Source organism: Sciurus vulgaris (genome assembly GCF_902686455.1).
Source record: "Sciurus vulgaris genome assembly, chromosome: 15".
Lineage (NCBI taxonomy): Eukaryota > Metazoa > Chordata > Mammalia > Rodentia > Sciuridae > Sciurus > Sciurus vulgaris.
In genome coordinates this window covers 81,706,929-81,727,510 of record NC_136476.1, presented here as the reverse complement: position 1 = coordinate 81,727,510, position 20,582 = coordinate 81,706,929, and the positions used below count along the sequence as shown (strand labels likewise).

Here is a 20,582-nt window from a genome sequence, read left to right as displayed (position 1 = left end):
AACTGAGGTTTGCTCTAGAGGTTCTATAGGAAACAATGCCAAAATGGGAAGTAAAAATCTGATTAAACCCAAATCCTTTTACTCTTCCCTAACAGTGACTTAAAACGACGGGACAAGATCCTCGTTGCAAACTGAAGGGAATCTTTAGTATCTTAGACTTCAGATGTATAGCACAAGTATTCATTTAGAAAGCACTTCTAAATTTTTGATCTTTTGGCCTCTTAGGGAACACTGAAATTTCTGCCAAGAGTCAGTTTTTCCTTACATTCCACTGCAAGAACTGACTGGTAAAATTATCACTTCTGCATGCAATAAAGAAATGCTAAACAAATATAAATCTACATGCAAAAATTAAAGTACTTTGAATAGTATTATATTTTAGAAATAATGCTAATAAGATATACAGTCGTTCTTTGGTGTCCATGGGGGAACTGGTTCCATATTTCCCCAAGGATAGCAAAATCTGAGGATGTTCAAGTGTCTTATATAAAAAGGCATAGTATTTACATTTAAACTACCCATATCCTCCTGTATATTTAAATCATCTCTAGATTATTTGTAAAACCTAATACAGAGTAAATACTACGTAAATAATTATTTTATTGTTTAAGGAATAATTGTGAGAAAAAAGTCTGTACATGTTAAGTAAGGATGCAATTTTTTCCCAGTGGATATGGAGTGCTGACTGTACTTACATTTTAAAGAGGTACAGTTTGTGTATTTATTGAAGTATCACCAATTCTCAATATAAATATCAGTCTATCTGACTAAAACTAAACGTACTGATGTTAGAAGATAGAAGAAAACTTCAAGGCCATAAGTGATCACAAATGGATCTTAAAAAAATAAATAGTAACAACTCTGACTGCCATGAACTTAATTCTTCTGTTTAATGGATAACAAGGAAGGAAGCAAAGAAATCTTTGGAACTCAAACATTACAACATGGTTACTAAGAAGGGGCTTGGTGAATTCCTCAAAGTTTTCACCAAAGAGTTATATTAAATTTCCTTTTCAGCAACAAGTTTGTTTCTTACTAGTGGAAGCTTCAGTCAGTACCCTAAGTTAGGGAAACCAGGAGTCCATGTCGCTTACTGGAGAGTTACTTAAGTGCTAACTGTCTCTCACCATGGCATGTTTATGTGCTCTCTATAGAAGATATACACTGGGGGCTGGTTCTTATCCAAGAATCTTGATTCCTTGCCCCCTAAGATTTTAAAAATATTATCTAAGCTTTAAGATCTTGCATAAAAACATGGAAATATCTACACTTTGTATCTTCTTTGACAATGGAAATTTAGATATGACATTGAATGAGAAGGCCCTGAGGAAGGAACTGGATTCCTACAGCAGTGAACAGGACAGACCATCAGGTTCCCTCTCACCTGTGACACTGTGATGCTGCATTTCTTGGCCAGCTCCTCTTTGGCTTCTTCACTGGGGTAGGGGTTGCTGAGGTGTGAGTAAAAATATTCATTCAAGATTTCTGTGGCCTGTTTACTGAAATTACGCCTTTTCCGTCTATGACAAGAGGGAAAAAAATTGCAGTTATGATCAGTATTGATCAAAGAGGAATAGATTAATTATGATCATACTTTTAAAACATTCTTAGGGTCTAATAATTCACCAAGATATTATAAATTACATTCTAGGCATCCTCCAAAGCACTATCCAACTCATTGTAAGATATACTAAGAAAAATACTAGAATATGAAGTGCAATTAATTTCATTCTTAAATTTATTCAATAATATTTACTGAGGACCTAATGTTCTAGGTATTAAATAAAAATCCATAGAGAACAAAATGGACAAGGTTCAGAGATCTGACAGGCAATTGGAGAGCTAAGGGAGAGAATTAGATGGGAGGAGAAAAACATTAGACAAGGATCACAGAAATAAATAATAACAGATCTTGGTAACCATATCAAGTATCATGAAGGAGAAGTATGAGGTACCATGAAAGTGTTAAACAGAAAAATATAACTGAGGTTATGGAGTCAGGACTGATTTCCTTGAAAAGTGATATTTAATCTGGGACCTGGAAACATACAGGAGTTAGATAAAGAATAGAGATAGAGAGTACTGGGCAGAGAAAAAGTTCCGGAAATAGAAAAGAACCTGGTGAGTCTGAAGGACTAGAGGAGGCTGGAGTTCAGGAAAAGGCAGGGAATGTGTGAGAAGAGCCACATTATAGAGGTTTAATGGACTCCACAAGAATTTGGGGATTTTAGTCTAAAAGTCATAGGAAGCTATTAAAAATTTAAGTTTCCATGTTTTTAAATGATTATTCTGACTGTTCAGGAAGGTCAAAAAGGACACAAAAGAAAATGTAAAGATCATTCAAGGAGATGGTCACACTGGTCAAATTGAAGATGACAGTAACTCATGTTCACTTTGACCCTCTATTTGAACAGAAGTTTGGTGAATTGGATTAATGGGAATGAAGAGAAAGAAGGGGCGACGGGAATAGGAAAGACAGATGAGTAAGACGCAACTTTCCTATGTTCACGTATGCATATGCCACCAGCGAAATTCCACGTCATGTACAATCACAAAAACGGGATCCTAACGAGAATAAGGTATCCTCTGTGTGTGTATCATATCTCAAAACACACTCCACTCTCACTCTAAAAAGAACAAATAAAAAATAAAATCATAAAAGAAGATCTATATAAAGGGTAAAAGCCAGACTTGGTGATGGACTGGATGGGGGAGTGGGTGTGGGAAACCGAAGTCAGGTGAGGGGAAAGAAAGCACACCAAGAAGGCATAAGCAACTTGCCTGGACTGAGGTAAAATTTCCTCACAAGAGAAAGAGCAGAGTAGGAAAAAAATCTGCTTTTGCTGGGAGAAGAACAAGTATTAATTAACAATGTATTTCAAGTAGCAAAAAGTGCTATTTATATTTGGTTGCTATTATTAACATTTTAAAGAATTCCTGCCTGAAAACAAGCATCTGTCAGATTTCACTTTAGATTAGATCCTCCTCCAGTAACTGGAAAATACCTTCCCAAGATAATTTTCTTGATACTTTCTCTAAATAATCTTAACTATCTTCTCAACAGTGAGCCCTACACTCAGAAGAGATGGTTATAGAGGTGGGTAGTGTCTGAGTTTCTTCCAGTTACCACAACATCACTTCCATGACAGGTTAAATATGCAATCCATGTTTCAACACTCAAGGAGAGTCAAGGGAGTAAGAAATCTAGGTCTGATCAAAACATCTCAGGTTTCAGAAGGTTTTGGAAAGTTAAACCATTGTTTCCTGTGGGATGAAGATTAGATTCAAAATCTACTTGGGATTTAAAATCAACAGGAGTTGATGAAGACTTGGGTGGAGGAAGTGATGAGGGAAGACAGGGAAGGAAAAGAAGGAAGAGAAATACACTAAGAAGAAAAGCAATTAGCATTTGTGCAGGAATCAAGCAGCAACTGGAAAAAAAGACAAGGCCCTAAGTGGAGCATGTGAAATAGGCACTCAGCTGAGCAGGGGGCAGGCTAAGTAGGGTGGAAAAGGGTCATAGATACTCAAAGGATCAAACCTGCAGGCATTATCTGGTCCATAGACTACTTGTTGAGAACACACAGTAACAACCTGCTCATAAAAATCTAGGTTTCTGGTTTCTTATGATAAACTGGAAGATCAGCCATGCCAGGCCCACATTATCAGAAGGCAGCTGAGGGCTAAAGCTGAGTGATGGGTGTCTCCTTAAATAGGCACCTGTCTGTTCTATCCCTTACTACATCCCCAACCCAGCCATTCCACTCAGTTCCAATGTATGTCAATGTGTGAGTTTGTGACTCTCAGTCAGAAACATGGAATACAGCAACAAAGCCCAGAGATGGTGGGCGTAGATGACACAAGGAGTGTATGTTTGCAAAATGGGGACATGTGAAAGGAGGAATGAGAAAAACCTACTCAAGAAAGCAAAGAGAAGCCTGTCTCACATAGATTTTGCCCAGGCAAATTTTTAGCAAATATCACAAAATCTCAGGAGAACAAATTCATGGGCAGAACAGAATACCTTACCTCATGTTCAGCAATTCAAATTATATCACTTCTATTTAAAAAAACAAGGGATCTACACAAATTTATTCTTAAATATTTTGCTTCGGTGCATGCTTTAAACATGAGCACAGCCTTACAGAAAAGCAGAGAGAGCACAGGAATCATGTATCTGAATGAGCATGTTTGCCCAGAGCAGAACAACCCTGCCTTCTCAGTGCAGAGGGCTTGCTAAGAGGCACTGCAAGAATACATGGAACCAAAGCTCAGTATCTGCATTCACTTGAAGGCACAGGAGAGAATACAGTCTTATACTTTATTTATTTTTTAGAAAAACATCCTGTAGAAAATGCCCATTAAGTATTTCCCTCTCAGTCTCACTTCCCCCAGGCTTCACAACAGTCTAAATGGCTATGCCTCAGGCCAGAGTGCAGAGGCCCATCAGCATCACAGTGTTACTAACAGCAGTCTCTGTGGGAGAAGGGACTGCTCCAAGCTCTGCTGCTCTCAGGGCTCTGCTCAGTCTAGGCTGTTAACATACTTTCTCTTCATGGAAGAAAAATAAATCATTTAGGTATATACATTATGAATGCAGTTATGCAAAAAAAAAAAAAAAAAAAAAAAGCATACATGTTGACCAGAATGGAAAAAGTATCAGCAGAAATAAGGATACCAATTGTATTAGGAAGGAAATCTTCCTTTCACAAGTACATGTTAATATCTTTGTTATCTAAATGCTCAAATTTGCCAAACCATTTGAAATGGTTTTTGCTTATTTTCTAAAGCTACCTCTCTAACTCTCATTTCAGCTACTAGGAGTATTAAGTGGAAATGTCCATTCATCTGGTCAGTCAATTAATTATTTCTCTGTAACTGATTACACATAAGGCGCTTGCTATAATAGTGGGTCTTGGCTTTCAATGACTCTGTGGCTTATCAAGGAAGAAAAGAAATGTTCATGAAAAATTCCAAGAAAAGGAAGTCAAAAATGTTCCAATTCTGACTTAATAATTCCATTATTGAGAATTCATCCTTACTATTAAAATGCTATTTTAAATTAAAGCTTATACTAAATAAAAAATGTTTATTCACAGTAAATTTTCCAAGAAATATATCAAATTATGTATATTGAACCATCACAAAAACTTAAAAGCCCCAAAAATAAAAAACCAGAAGGAAATATACTAAAACATTTATAGTGATTTTTTTAAGGTGGCAAAAATGTAGTTGGCTTTTATCCCTCACTCTTCTATTGTATCTATTTTTCAAATTTTCCACAGAAGTTTTTTTTTTTTTTTAAGTAGAAAAAATAATAACAATACAACTTAAAAGCATCAAAAATAAAAAAGCAATTCAGACAGGGACAGGTCAAAGAGAACCTTAAGTAACCAGGTTAAGGAATGTGTGACTTACCCAACAATGACAAGCTCTTGTTTTGTTTGACACTGGGGCTTAAACCCAGGGCCTACCACTGAGCTACACATACCCGAGCCCCAACAAGCTACCATAGGTTTTAAAGCATCAGCTTATCAGATAGATAACCAATATGAGAACAGGGAAGGGATATGGAGGATGGGCTGGAGGAGAGTGAGGCTGGGGACAGGTCACTAGGAGAAGGGTCCGTGCAAGTCTAGCTACAAAAGGATGAACAGGGACTATAGTATGAAGAAAAGGGAGAGAGAGGGCTGGTATGAGAACCACTGAAATGAAGCACAGTGAATCCAAATGACTAATTCAGCAGGGAAGAAGGGGAAGCCGAGGGGCCTACAGAGCTGTGCCTAACTAGGAAAGTGTTGAATTACTAGGTGGTGAATTTCCTTACTTGGTTTAAGGAAGAGCTCTGGCATGAAGAATGTTCCTCACACTGTTTTCCAACTGAAATGCCAACTTTATTATTTCCTTTAATATTATGAAATTTGGGTGAAAATTATCACTTGTCAGATTCCAAGGGGGAGAAAATAAAACAAAATAGCAGTTCCTTTCTAAAGCTGAAGACTAATCATTAGCTATAGCAGTGCCCAACAGGCATCCCTACAGAGGCAGTTTGTACTGGGACCTTGACAATTCTTCTGTCACTCAGCAAGTCACCACGTACCGTTTCTTATCACAAATGATGTTATTACCGAATTCCTGTGAAGTTTGGTGAAAACTTCGGATAAAAGGGAAATTTTCATGTTTACAGGAGAAACTTACAGGCTTTCCTACCTGATCTTACAGAGTTTGGAGTTTTCTGGTAAATGCTATTAACATCATTCTTAGCAGTATCAATATCGACAAGCATTTTCATATAATATGCATAAGCAACATAAGCATTAATAAATTCTTGGAAAATAAACCTTTGTTAAAGTTTCATGCAAAAAACTATCCTTAAAAATACAATATCAGAATGAAAGACTCCATATTCCTACAGTCATTAGCAGCAGCACCAATACCATGCATTTCCCAGTCACTAAACTGGCAGCTAATGGCACTCCCACAACCAGACAAGAGGTAACAGCGCAGACACCTGGAAGTGGGCTACCTGTGTACTGAAGGGAAAAGCTCCTGCGACCAAATTAAAGAATCTGAGACCCACTGGCCAGCTTTATAGAAAACAATATCCAAAGAGTGAAGAGGGAGCCATATAATAAATTTATGGCCTCACATACCTGGCATCAAGGAACCTTGATCTTAGAATCATAACTGCTTCACAAGTGCTTTGTTTGAGCTGCATCTGAATGGAACTAAATTTTCGATGGATGATGCCCACCATTCTTTCAATCTCTTTTGGGGAAATGGGACGTGTTCTACTCTGTTCTCGGAGAAGGTTCATCACATGTGTAGTGAATTCATTACATGCCTGTAACGGGGGGAAAAAAAAATCACCCTTAGAAAACTGGTATTTTATATTATCATACCCAGACATTAACTCATCTGAATTTCCACCTCATTTGCAATCACTAATACCACTGTGTAGTGGGTAAGGTAAAATAAAACTAAGATACTTAGGAAATAGCGGTGGTGTAGTTAGATGGGGCCAGAAGAATTCTGAAACCAAGTGGTCAGACATGCAAAGGAGACACAGTATTCAGTCGCCCTTCCACCTCTCCTTGTTCTAGTTCCAAAATAAAATTTTCCCACTGGAAGATGTTTGCTACTACTACTAGTACTACACACACACATATACTTTCCCCCTACCCCCTCTAGTGTTTTACATTTAGTCAACCAATGTTCACTGCAAAATTAAGTTCAAACCCTTCCAAGGACTATCAGGGACATGGAAACAAGCAAGATGTAGACCTGGCCTCCAGTGAAATAAAACATAAACAACTAATTCTCACACAAGGAAACCATTACAAAGTGTAAGAGGAAGGTATTAATAAGGACTTCATTAGTTCCAAACAGGAAGTGTTCTCATCTGAAGAATTCATGGGAGAAGTAATGTTGGGCTATAAAGAATGGGTAGTATTTTTGAAAGGCAGATAAAGGTAGATATCAGGAGAAATTCTAAGCACAAGAAAAACCCTAGCAATAACAGCACATAGCAACTTTAGCGAGTTGCTAGGAGGAACAGATAGAATATGTAGAGAAGAGGAAGGCCCAGTTTCTTGTTTGGGATGGAGCTAGGGATTGCACCCAGGCCTCAGGTGTGTTAAGCATGAGCTCTACCACTGGGTTACACCCCAAAGGCAAGAACTAACTGCTGAATCAGCACATGACAAGCATGCCAATGACCTAGTGTAATTCAGGGGCATTCACACCCTGGTGGATAAAAGCCACCCCTGTAAAGTACTCAGCTTTTCCAGGGAGGGGCAGCAAGGAAATAAGAATTAGACTTGGGACTTCACTTTTCAGCTAACAATGCTTGGCCACTGTCTATTTCAGTTCATCTGCACTCTTTTAGATCTGCAAAACTGTGTAACTGGGCCTACACTGAAATTCAGTACTTCCTTGGTAAATACAGCATCAGTCTACACTCCTGAATAAAAAGAACATCTGGCATTTTCATTAAAAAGACAGGATGCAAGATTCTGCATCTTACTTCATAGACGCCCCTGGTAGGGTAGGCAGACAGAATGATCACTGATCAAGGCAAGACACATTTTGAAATTATAATCATGTCCACTTCCATCCAGATATTCTGAACAATGCTCACATACAGCACTTGATAGTTTTTCTAACTGCTCATTAGAAAACTAACCTTTCAAGTACACTGGGTATTTCATGTTACGCTTTTACAAAACTTTTCTTAAATATTTTTAAGATGAGGTAAAATGAGTCTTCTTCCCATTTACTTGGAAGTTGTTTTTTAAAAAATATGTTCAAATTTTAAGAAATTTTAAATTCCTTGTAAGTAATGACCCCATATTATACGTATGGAATTCTTAGAGTAGAGCTGTGCAATACACACAGTAGGCAACCAAGACACCCCACATGGACTGGTGGGCTTTTCCAACACAATTCAAGAGTGAGGGAGGTTCATACCCAGGAGCTCATTGCCTCTGGGCCGCAAGTGCAGGATTCTTAACCTCAGTCCATGGAAAGGGTTAGGATATCTGTGTGACCCCAGGAAATTGTATGCCATTTGTGTGCACAGGTGTGTGAGGATCTGCAATTTGTTAAGTTTTCTTTTAAATCTTATGTCAAGTGAAAAACTGATCACCCAGTCAAGAAATATTATGTATATTTTTTATTAAACTTCCCTAAGGCTATGTTTACATAATTTCCAAATTATATAATTTGACAATATTTGCCTTCAGTTTTCTCATCAGTAAAATGAAGAAAATTAAACTTGAATTTTTCCTCCAAACTGGGGTTAGCAAATTCTGCAGCTAGTTCCATTGAATGTTATACATGGTACAAAAATACAGTGTGTTTGGGAACTGCTGAGTTAACCAAAATTTTATTTATTTATTTATTTACTTACTTACTTACTTACTTACTTACTTACTTACTTATTTATTTATTTATTTATTTATTTATTTATTTATTTATTTATTTATTTATTTATTTAGCAGTGCTGGGGGCTGAACCCAGGGCCTTGTGCTTGCAAGGCAAGCACTCAACCAACTGACCTATATCCCCAGCCCAACCAAAATTTTAAAAGATTTTTATTGGAGGGTGGGGAAAATGGCAATACTACTCAGTATTTTTATGCCAATATGCATAGAGGAGAAATAATACATACAACTTTACCAAAATTTGGCTACCCAAACTCTAATCTCCAGAACAGCGCTAGCTAATAAAAATATATAGTGAGCCACATGTAAGTTTTTAAAAATTCTCTAGGAGTAAACATTTCAAAAAATACAAAGAATCATTTTAACAACATATTTGATTTAACCCAATGTATGAAAAACATTTCAACACACAATGTGTTTAAGAAACAAAAACTGTTATGGAGGTATTTCATATTCCTTTTTGTACTCTCTGAAATCCAGTTTACATCTGTAGTTTATAGTTTACATCTGTAGTACATCTCCACTCGGACTAGGCCAACTCCAAGTGCTCGATAGCTGTGTACACTGGGTAGTGTATGGGACAGCACAGCTTCAGAGCATCTTACGGACCAATGAACGAAGAAAACCCTTTAGGAAGCACTATACTAAATAATCCCAGATATATTTACATTTTTATTCTTCACACTGCACATTTATAAATGCATGGGCCAGTTTCACTTACAAATGTCCTCGGTGAAGCATTAGAAATTATTCATCTTTGCACTGCAACCTTTGAGTATGTCTTTAATAATCTATGTGACAAAATGGGAAGCACACAAAAGTACTTTTGCTACGTATAAAGGACAGTTGCCTTAAGAAAAAGAATTCTGAGCTGAAGTCACTTTTTTCACAGCAACATTTTTACTTGAAAATAAAATTGGTAAATTATGATTATTTGGAATTGGGTACTTGGCAGATGTTTTCTCAAAATGAACCAAGTGAGTCTGTCATATCAAAGAAAATAGGTGGCAGAATTTGTGCCCATGATAAAAGTTGAGTTTTCAAATGGAAATTAAAATTTCGGAAAACTTGCATCATACTGTGAGCTTGACAGTTTCCCTGTAGACTTTCTGATTAGTTCACTGTTGATATTAATATATACATATATTTTGGTACTGTAAAATGAAATGTGTTAACATTTGGAAGATACTCCAAATTCAGTGAACCAATACTTTCCAAATGATCAGTGAATCATGTTACAAAGTATGCACAGGTAGATCTATTCAAAGGGCAAACTAAAATCAATGGATTTTAAAGGAGAACCCAAAAAGTTCATTGATGTGGTTTCAGATTTCAACTCATAACTAACCTTTATAAAACTACAACTTGTCAAGTGCTGATATATTTTTTTAAATCCATAATTTTCTGAAAAAGCTATCAATATATCCCTTTCTTTTCTAATGATGTATGTGTGTGAGGCCACATGTTCCTCATATACTTCAACCATATGACAATAGATTGACTGCTGAAGCGGATATGAGAATCAAGCTGCCTTCTATTATAGTTAGTATTAGAGTGTGCGAAAATGAAAAAGCAATGTCATTTTTCTCATTAAATTGAGTTTTTTTTAATAAAATTTTAAAGTTATTTTACTTAACATGCAACTGCTTCTATTATTCTTAACTGGTAAATACTTTGAATTTTTCTAGCTTTAGTTTCTACTATAATAAATATTGATAGATAAAATCCACCAAGCAAAAGTTCTTGGTACAGGGTAGGGACTCCAATAATTTTCAAGAGTCTAAGGCCTATGATTGAGAAGTTGGAGAACTGCCATACTGGGATATATGGAGAAGCACTTCCAATTTGCATATGTAACTTTGTAATTTCTACAAACCCTAGTCACACATTATATAACATATCCATGGCAGGGTGCAGTCTTGGTAAATAATTCAGGACTCTTATGTGCATGATACCTGTGATGTTAACTCTCCTCAATTTTGTCTCACTGAATTTTAACCAAATCTAAGGTTTCTAAGAAGCATCCAAAGGCTCATATGAGAAAAAAGGGTTAAAAGCAAAAAGTTTCTGTATCTAAAAACTCATAATTTCCTAAAACATTTGCTGAATGTCTCACAACTTATTAAGTGAAGCCATCTATGAATGCAAATGCTGATTAGCAATTTGGCAATAACCCAACATTCACAGAATTCACATAGCTTTTCTTTAAACCAGTAGTTCATACATGATTAATTAGAACATCTCATTTATGTAGTGTGCACTTTAGCTCATTACTCTAAGTAAAATTCGTTAAGTATTTACATTTAGATAATTAAAATCTGGGTACACCCTTAAGAAAGATGCATACACTTTAGGCAAAGTGATTTTTTTTCCTTTATACCAGTGAAAGTAAATTACAGCCTCATTTACAGCATCATCTGTACCAGTTTCAGAGCAGAGCACAGCACTGCCTCATCTACTCTGTAAAAGGTGCACATTTTAAAACATAAGAATGCAGTAACAATGATCAAATGATTACAGAGTTATTCAGAAGGGCCACACAACATACTAGTACCAATGCTGTTCCTAATACAGAAAGCTTACTTCAAACACCTGTCTTATCCTTCATCACACCTTCAAGACTACATCATTAAGACATTAGGAGAAATCTTTCATTATTTTATTGTTAAGTGGAATTGTCAGTTAAGAACTTTCTGGTCAATGTCCATAATATAAATTTCAGATACACCTTGGTTCACTGGAACATTTAGGAAATGAGAATTTTAGTTTCTTGAATTTTCTGTCTAGAATATTGACTGAATCCTCTTTTTCTTTTAATTCAGCTGTTTGCATGTATTAAAACATAAAAAAGTTTACATAAAGCATGGAAGACATCATCTGATAAAAATATTTCCAATCAATTCCTATCATAAGCCTATCTCTTTGCAATTTGCTCCTTTTTCCTCAAAAACTGAAACCAAGTAATAACTGTTCTTGAAAGATTTGGATTCTAGATGTCTTAAGTGGTATTTTTGGGTTAAAAAAACCATCTCTTCAATATCTATACATATTTGACTTACACACAAAACTAAAGCTCTCAGTGTTTTCTCCATTTTGTGATAGTGCTTTGTTCAGTTGTAGATTCAAAATTCAACACTTTTCTTATCTTTAAGTACACATAATGGAATGTAAAATCAGACAGTGGGCAAGTACTGATTTTACAGGAAGTTTTCAAATGAGTCAGAGATCAATTCTATAAACTGAATTGTTCTTTGTAGCCATCCAGGGAAACTGACTGTAGACAATAGATCATGACACCCCCTATACTTTTTGACCAAAAGAATAAATCTCTCTTAAAAGATGCCCAGCCAGATGCCTGTAGTCTTAGCTACACAGGAAGTTGAGGCAGGAAGATCACTTGACCCCAGGAGTTCGGTATCAGCCTGGGCAACATAGTGAGATGCTGTCTCAAAAAACAAAACAGAACAAAAAAAGTAGACATCCCAAATTTGCAATGCAACCACTTTCTAGATGTCTTTATTAACTTTGCAAATAACTTTAATGCTATAGATTTTATATTTATTGAATGTTTGTTAAGTCAACAAATTCTTATTTTGGGATAAAAAAATAGGATTCTGTCTAAGCCAACTGGAATGAGACTAATATACCTAAGAAAAAGTCACAAAGACAAAAATATCTGTTATACAACACTTATTACTGAATCACGTGGTTTAGGGACATATCTCATGAGAGTTTTGTAAAGATATCTCAAGAGAGTTTTGTTAAATTCTTTACAATAACGAATACCTAATAAATGGCAGTTATTATTGACAATAAAAAAGAAAATTTTATGAAACTCATGTTTTGTGTCTGTCGTTCTGTAAGCCCCTACTCTGGTTAACTCATATAGTTTGACCTTCTCATAGTCTGAATAAATAGTGTTTCCAAGTTGAAAAAAGTATTTAAACATAAAATAACTCATTTTATTAATCAAGTTTGGGGTCATAAATACAACTGATACACAGTCAATTAACTGGTAACTTGGAAGACAAAAAGGGAATACTCGAATACTCCTTCCAGCTAAGGAAAAGCCTCAGCATGAAAGCCAACAAGAATTCTGGCATCATGGCACATGACTGTGATGCCAGCTACTCAAAAGGCTGAGGCAGGATGATCTCACATTGGAGACCAGCCTCAGCAACTTAGCAAGATCCCATTACAAAAATAAAATAAAAAGGGCCGAGGATGTAGCTCAGTGGTAGAGAGAGCATCCCTGAGTTCAATCCCCAGTACCAGGGAAAAAAAAAAAAAAAAAAAAAAAAAAAAAAAAAAGCCAACAAAAAGTAAAACTCTTTCCTTGGAAAACTGAATGAAGAGGCCATTCTCGGGAATGTGAAATATAAAGCTTACACAAGGCAGTATCCTATCCTGCTTAATTATTCAGAACAGCAAAACGGAATTAGGGCTGCACAACCTCTACTGTGATAACAATAGCATTTTCAACCTGATAAAAGAAAATTCCCCTTAAAAGCAAAGGTGATTTTGCCAGTAAATATAAACATAAGCAGAGATCCTCAGACAAGCATAAGGACATGCCTTTACAATGTTTAGATCCTGCAATCTCTGAGTCTTAAATTTTTTGCACAATTTTTTCCTAATGCCTAATGATACCTGATTGGTCTTGAGCACACCCAGTGTGTACGCTTGGTTCCAGTGTTCTGCAGGATTTAGGATGAATACAAAAGATAACTGTGAACTCAGAGAGCAGGTTCCCTGATGCTTGGGAAGGGTTGGGACCTTTACAACACTTTTGCCTTCAGCAAAAATGTATTTCAATATAATTATAGTAGATAGCTTTCAATATGTCATCTCTATTATAGCAGCTGTAAATTATAAAGTGAATTGCCTGTGTACAAGCATTTCTTCTGGTACAAGCAAAGTGTGAGAGCTGCATAGAGCATAGAGCATCTTTCCTCAAACAAATGTCAAGGTCAAGTCTCATTTGCAAAAACCATTGTGTCCATTTTCTTTGGGTAGAGAGGTGAAAAAACCAAAAAGGGCTAGTTTAGAAGGCCTTCACTTCTTAAAAGCAAGGCTTCCTGAGGACTACTGGCTTAAATTCATTAGAAACTCAGTTATTTTAACAGTTAGGTCTTTAAATTGCAACTTCAAACCTATATTTAAAAGGTACAGTAAAAGGATTTTCAAAACTTGTACCTAATCAACAAGAAGACAGAAACAACCAGGTTTGTCTCAGCTAGAAAAAAAAAGCAATGCATCTGAAATAAAGTATTACAAGACTGTTTGCTGCAAGCTTTGGAAAATTGTCATATTCCTGCTGGGTGTCAAAATCAAAAAGACACAAGTAAAATAGTTTTGTTTCCTTTTGGATGATCTTACTTTAATATACATTCAATGCCAAAGATTTCCAAAAGCATCTGCAAGTAAATTTAGGTGGTTACCATCAAGAATCACTAAACCTGAGTCTATGGAATAGAGATATATGATCAAAGAACACTTTTGGGGGGGAAAACTGATTTTAGAGACAATACCATACCTAACACTCATACCTAAAACTGAGACTTGCAGCTTGGATATGCTTTTGCTCAAACTGTAACTCTAGACTGCTTAGCTTTGTAAATGCGGCTGTGCTTAGAAGGTACTTTAATTTACCATACTGGTGGTGTTTGTTAATTTTATGGCAATCTAAATCTAAACAGGCTTCAGATACATTTTCATTACAGTTTCACTGCAAAACACAGTAGAATGAATAACTCTTAAGATTCCAAAGTAGTTTATTTCTTTCAGTAAGGCTCAACACAAATTTCTAATGAATCCTCTGCCTTAACATATGTTTTTCCTATTTACTGATAAGCTTTCTGTCATTTGGAGTACCTGTGATCACTCTTGGGAAGAAAAAATAATTTTTGGAAAGTAATTAAAATAGTAGGTTTTCTATCTGCTTTGTTCCCATTTTAAATGCAATCCAACATGGGCGAACTGGAGAAAAAACAGAATATATCTGAATTATTTTCATTTCTATGTGAATAGAATAGTAGCATAATCCAATAGACAAGAATGGCACATTGCCAAAACTGACTGCAATGCCTGACTCTAACAATGTGTGGCATCGGACAGAGCATTTAACCTCTCTGAATCCCACTGTCTCACCTACAAGATGGAAATTACAACACAATTTATTTTAGAAACGCCACCGCTTCACCTCATGTACCTCTGTTTCACCCTTCTGGTAATGCCAAAGCACATCCCTGAAAGGTCCAGATGTTCTTGTACCCTAAAGAACTGAAAGGAAAAGTTGACTGTTTTATGTCAAAACTCACTGATCTTAATAACTTAGGAGAACTATAAACAGAAGAGCTATAAAAGACAACTCAAGGGAACTAAATGCTGCTACAATTTCTAGAACAATTCAGAATCTACAAGAAAAAACTGATTCTGGTGAGTCTGTCAATCAGTCTTCATATCCCATTATTTATTTGTCCATAATGGTGCATAGATTTCATATATCTATATTTTTTCCTCCTGAAAGTATTAACAACAAGAAAGGAAATATACATTTAAGTATTTTTTAGACTACTGGCTATATTCAGAAATAAGATTCATGGTAACATTTGTTATTCTCAATTTTATATTTAATGCAAAGAACAAAAAAGATTAACTTATATAGAACTTCTATGTAATATATATAATTTTATAGGAAAAACAAAACCCCCAAATTGTCAAAAAAAAAAAAAAAAAAATCTTGGTGATTTGATTCTGGAGTTAGCCAGGATTAGGGTTACTAAAACTCTCATAGGAAATTATTAGGGCGTATTTCTAAAACCATGAGGCTCAAATGCTGGCCATCAACTGATGCCAGCTTCTCCAACCTCCATCAGGGCCACAGGGAGAAAGTAAGAAAGTAGGTGTGGAGAAACAAGGCAGGGGGTAGTAAGGAACCTCTTCAATTACTCACGCCGTACAAGATGACTGGTGAGATTTACCTAGTAAATATGTATAGAAGTATTTAACATAAAGTCATGCAATTAGGATTATACTACAAATTAGAGACACTTTCTACTGTTTATGCTCAGGGCAACCTTTTCAACCATGACTTGTTTTGTTTACTCTTAATTATTCATATGTCAAATCAGAAAGCTAAATTTTTTTCATGTACAATAAAAGGTTATTTTTCAAAATTCTTATCTGCACATTTTCCACCAAAATTTATTCCTACAGATTAGATACAATTCTGGGTCCCAGAAAATCCTATTCAGAAAAATAGAAAACATTTTATAATATTAATTTACATTGCATTTAAGATAACACTACATACATCTTTCTACCCTCCCTCAAAATACACTCACCCCTGGGATAGAATTCAACATTTAATACCATATCCAGAATATTAGAAAAGGCAATGGAGGGGAAAAACAAGAAAAAGAAACCACTATATAACTAAATTTCTATCTGAAGGTGTTCAGGGATCTTATAAGAAAAAATTCAGCATTAAGCCTGAACAGGGGTTGTCAAGGATTTGTGGGGAGGGAGTTATGAGGGAGAGAGGGATGAGTAGCACAATCTTTACGACAGTGAAAATATTATGCGATGCGTGATCCTATATGCGTATACATTTATCTAAGCCCATAGAATACACAACACCAAGAGTGAGCCCTAAGTTTGGGTAATGACACATCAATGTAAGTTCACCCTAACAAATGTAACTCTGGTGTGGGATACTGATAATGGGAATACTACACATATGTAGGGGAAGGGGACATATGACATATCTCTATACCTTCCTCTCAATTTTGATGTGAACCTAAAACTGTTAAAAAAAAAAAAAAAAAAAGACCTAACCAATGTAGGAAGACCCTGTCTCAAAATAAAAAATAAATAGAAAGGATGGGGAATGTGGCTCAGTGGTTAAATGTCTATGGGGTTCAATACCTGGTTTAAAAAAAAAAAATCACCAGGAGCCCCACTTCACACTTAAGTATATGGACTTTGAGAAGTGACTACCTATATAGTAAAGTTAAGTATGCTTAAAATTATATGATGTCTGAGACTTGCTTTTAAATACTAAAAAAAAAAAAAAAAAAAAAAAAAAAAAAAAAAAAAAAAGGCAAGGTGAGAGACAAAATAAAGAGTGGCAAAGTGCTGACTGTCTAGTCTACCTGGGTGCTATATAGGGGACTCTTATTTTAGGTTGAACTCTATGAAATTAACAATATGCAACTGTTCTGTTGTCTTGCTAGGTTGGTCTGTAACTCCTGGCCTCTACCTCTCAAGTAGCTGGGACTATAGGTTGTGCCACCGCAACCAGTTTGCAACTGTTTTTGAACCTAAACCTTGGTGATTTCATGGGAGATTTGATCTAATACTATTCTCTTTTTGTGTATGTTTTAAAGGTTTCATTATAATGAGCTTCTTTATTAACTTTCGAATAAGAATTCTTATCAAATGAGAACTCCTCAAACTAAGAACATTTTGGCCTTAAACTAACAACTAAAATATGTTTAAAATGAACCACCAACATTTTACCTTATTATATTAAATCTAGGACTCATCTATTTTCCCCCCAAGTTTTAACACCCCTGAAGTTTAGAAGCAGTTTGTAATCAATGGCATTTTAGAGTTAAAACAGCAGTCTGACTTTTTCTTGGTAGTAACAAAATAATGGCACAGCTTAAATTTGAAGATATCTTAGGTTCAATGAAGAATTGTTAATAAAATTGCTAAGAACAGAATTTTTAATCCTTACTCCCTTTGTAATCAGAAATTCAGCACACAATGCCTGATATTCCCTGTCTTGAGGTATTACCCCATAATTATCCCAGGAGGTCTCATGCTCAGAAAGACAGGCCAGAACCTGCTTACTCAAGTAATGCAAGTTAGCTCCCTTTCCTAGTCTGGCACAATCCATAAGAATTAATTCCTAAGAGGATTCTAGAGCTCACAGCATAAGAGATAAAAGCTCACTATGCAATGCTTCCTTTTAAAAGTTGTTAAAGCTTATGAACAAAGCCAGTGCATAAATATAATTACACAGAGCTCTGAAGGGCACCAAGTGGTGAGGTTAGAGGGGAACAATGGCTGCAGGTGTGGTAGTAAGGGCATGTGAGTGTGAGGAATAAAGAAAACTAAAACACAACGTCAGGATAAAATAGGGTTAGCGTCACCTCTTCAATCTCAAAGAGTCTCCCTTTCACAATTCCAACAACTGGTTTGGGTTTTTGAATTGACCTCATTTCTTTTGCTCTTTGAGTTAACACCGACCCCTCAGAGCCCATGGAAGTGGTTAGCACGGTCTAGTAGAAGAGCAATAGAGGGTTTGTGCAGGACTATGAGAGTGGCGGCTGCTGACCTGTTCATATTTCTCCAGTTCTGTGTGATAGATTTGTCTGATCTGGGTCAATTTGGCTCTGTAATCTGAGTGTTCAATAGAGTTATCTGAAGAACCTCCAGAGGCTGCCGCGGCTGCAGCTGCTGCCGCCGATCCCCCACCTTTCTCAGGACCTGAAACCCCTTCTGCCAAAAGCATATTGTCCAGTCTCATTAGCTGGGGATCGGGAGGGTCTTCCTCCTGGGCTCCTCTGATGCTGAGACCTTCAAGGAAAGAGAGAAACAGAGAGAGAAGAAGCGAGAAACAGGACAAATAGTGTGAGTATTTTGTTTATTTGAGAATATGATCAAACAATATCAGTGCACTACAATTCATGCTGAGAACTTCATTGCTCACATTTTATCAATAAGCTTGAATAAGTATGTAAATTGCTTTCAAGATAATATTTACATGCATCCTCAAGTATCTAATACCACCCCTTCCAATTTACCCCAGATTGGAAATTTAAAAAAAGGTAACCCTGACTTCTTGGATATCCTAATCATCCAAGTTCCTCAGATTTAGATGATTTAAGCATAAGATGGGTAAAAAATTGGGGGTTTCAAGAAAGGAAGAAAATAATTCCAGAGATATAAAATAAGTTCATCAAATGGTGATTATTCTGTGCAGTCAGAGAAACAGAATAAAAATTTCTCATAAAATAGTTTTAGTTCACAAGTTATATCCAAAAATTGGAAAATAAACACGATTAGATGGCTTTTTTATCATGTTAATTTCAGAAGAGAAATGCATAGAATATGAGGTAATAAACTATACTTGAGAATCTATATTATTAAGTGAATAGAGTTAAACAATTGCCAGCAAACTATAAAACCAGGACACTAAACACAGTATTAAAAATGTGCCACTGACATGGCTACAATGTTGGGCACAGTAGTCTCAATCTAATTTTGCTTTTAAATCAAGAACTTCCTAAATGATGCCCAGTCAGCATCCTCTTCTGAGTACTATAGATCACAGCTGACAATTCATAGGTTTAATCAGGTCACACAGGCTTTCTGCCAAGATGTTTTTATCAACACAGAAGACAAAGTTTTAAAATAATTATCATGGTATAAAAAGCACCAGAGTCATGACAGCTCAAAATCAGCATTTTCATTAATGTGTAACATAATCTGAAATATCCCAGCCCAATTAGCCTCTGTAAATCTGTGTAAAAGAAGGTTCCCCATACTAGTTGTAAGACTTCTCGGGGACAAAGGGGAAGGAAGTCTGCATCTTGCACGTTTGCCTTTGGATTCTGCTTTGCATCTGTATCCGTCATTTGCCCACAGAGGTGCACACTGTGTCAAGTATAACATCTATAAACTGCCAAGTATTCAACTGATCACCAGCTCTGTGATTTCATATGCTAACCTAGAACTACCATGAGTTCTTTTAAGAACAGACTTTATTCCTAGATGCCCTGAATCATAACCACAGCATGATAGAACACTTGGTTGTCTTAACTCAAATGAACAACTTTAACTTCCCCTCAAACACTTTAAAGTTGTCTCTTTCATTTAAAAAATATACTTCAGAATACTTTCAACTGGATAATAAAACAACATAATTTAAAATTATGTCTGTTGTCTATTCAGAGGTAAATAAACAAAATTTGAAAACTATAATACCCTTAGATAGTAAGTTCATTTAGGGAAACAAAGACAACTCTCTTGTAAGATAAAATCTGTATCAACCCATTCACTGCTAAAGATAACTAAAGATCTAATGTATTTGCTATTTCTTCTAGAATGAGAAAAGGCTGCCTTGTATTGTTCCTGAACCATCCTATATTGGTTAATTTGGTACGTTTAACTTAACATCTTTTATTTTCCTCCCTTCTCATTCACGAAAATGTTTTAAATATTATAATCCCATGGTTTGGACACATAGTTCATATGACAAGTTTTCTGTATCCTTTACATGCTGTGAGGCTTACTACAGAATCTTATCTTGCACTTTGGGTTCTGTTTCATTTTATAATGTTTGGAAGCGCCTTAAGTTTCTCCTTTTAAACTTAACTTTTGCTCACATTTTTGTGCATCTGCTATTTCTCTTTTAGATTTACAGATAATGGTGCTTCTGAAAATGTTTTCATCTACCTTCAAGGTTCTGTCAGGTTTCTAATTTTCCCTTTGTACTTAAACACATTGGTCTTTTCCCTATGGACACATAGCAAGGGTCTTTAATAGTAGATCAACAATCATAATCGAAATTATTACATTACTCTACACTTCCTGCACAGTGGCAGACAAAAGATGCCCAATGAC

At 35.8% G+C, this 20,582-nt stretch overlaps 1 protein-coding gene across 2 annotated transcripts in view; it reads right to left on the bottom strand.

The window, feature by feature from the left end:
* Positions 1–20,582, bottom strand: part of PBX3 (PBX homeobox 3) — a 204,768-nt gene that overhangs the window by 32,477 nt on the left and 151,709 nt on the right. For both annotated transcript variants that reach the window (XM_079113812.1, XM_079113813.1), the window contains exons 3-5: positions 18,292–18,533; positions 6,654–6,844; positions 1,385–1,520 (exon numbers count right to left, since the gene is read on the bottom strand). In XM_079113812.1, the coding sequence (XP_078969938.1) occupies positions 1,385–1,520; positions 6,654–6,844; positions 18,292–18,533 (569 nt within the window). The remainder of the gene's footprint in view (positions 1–1,384; positions 1,521–6,653; positions 6,845–18,291; positions 18,534–20,582) is intronic.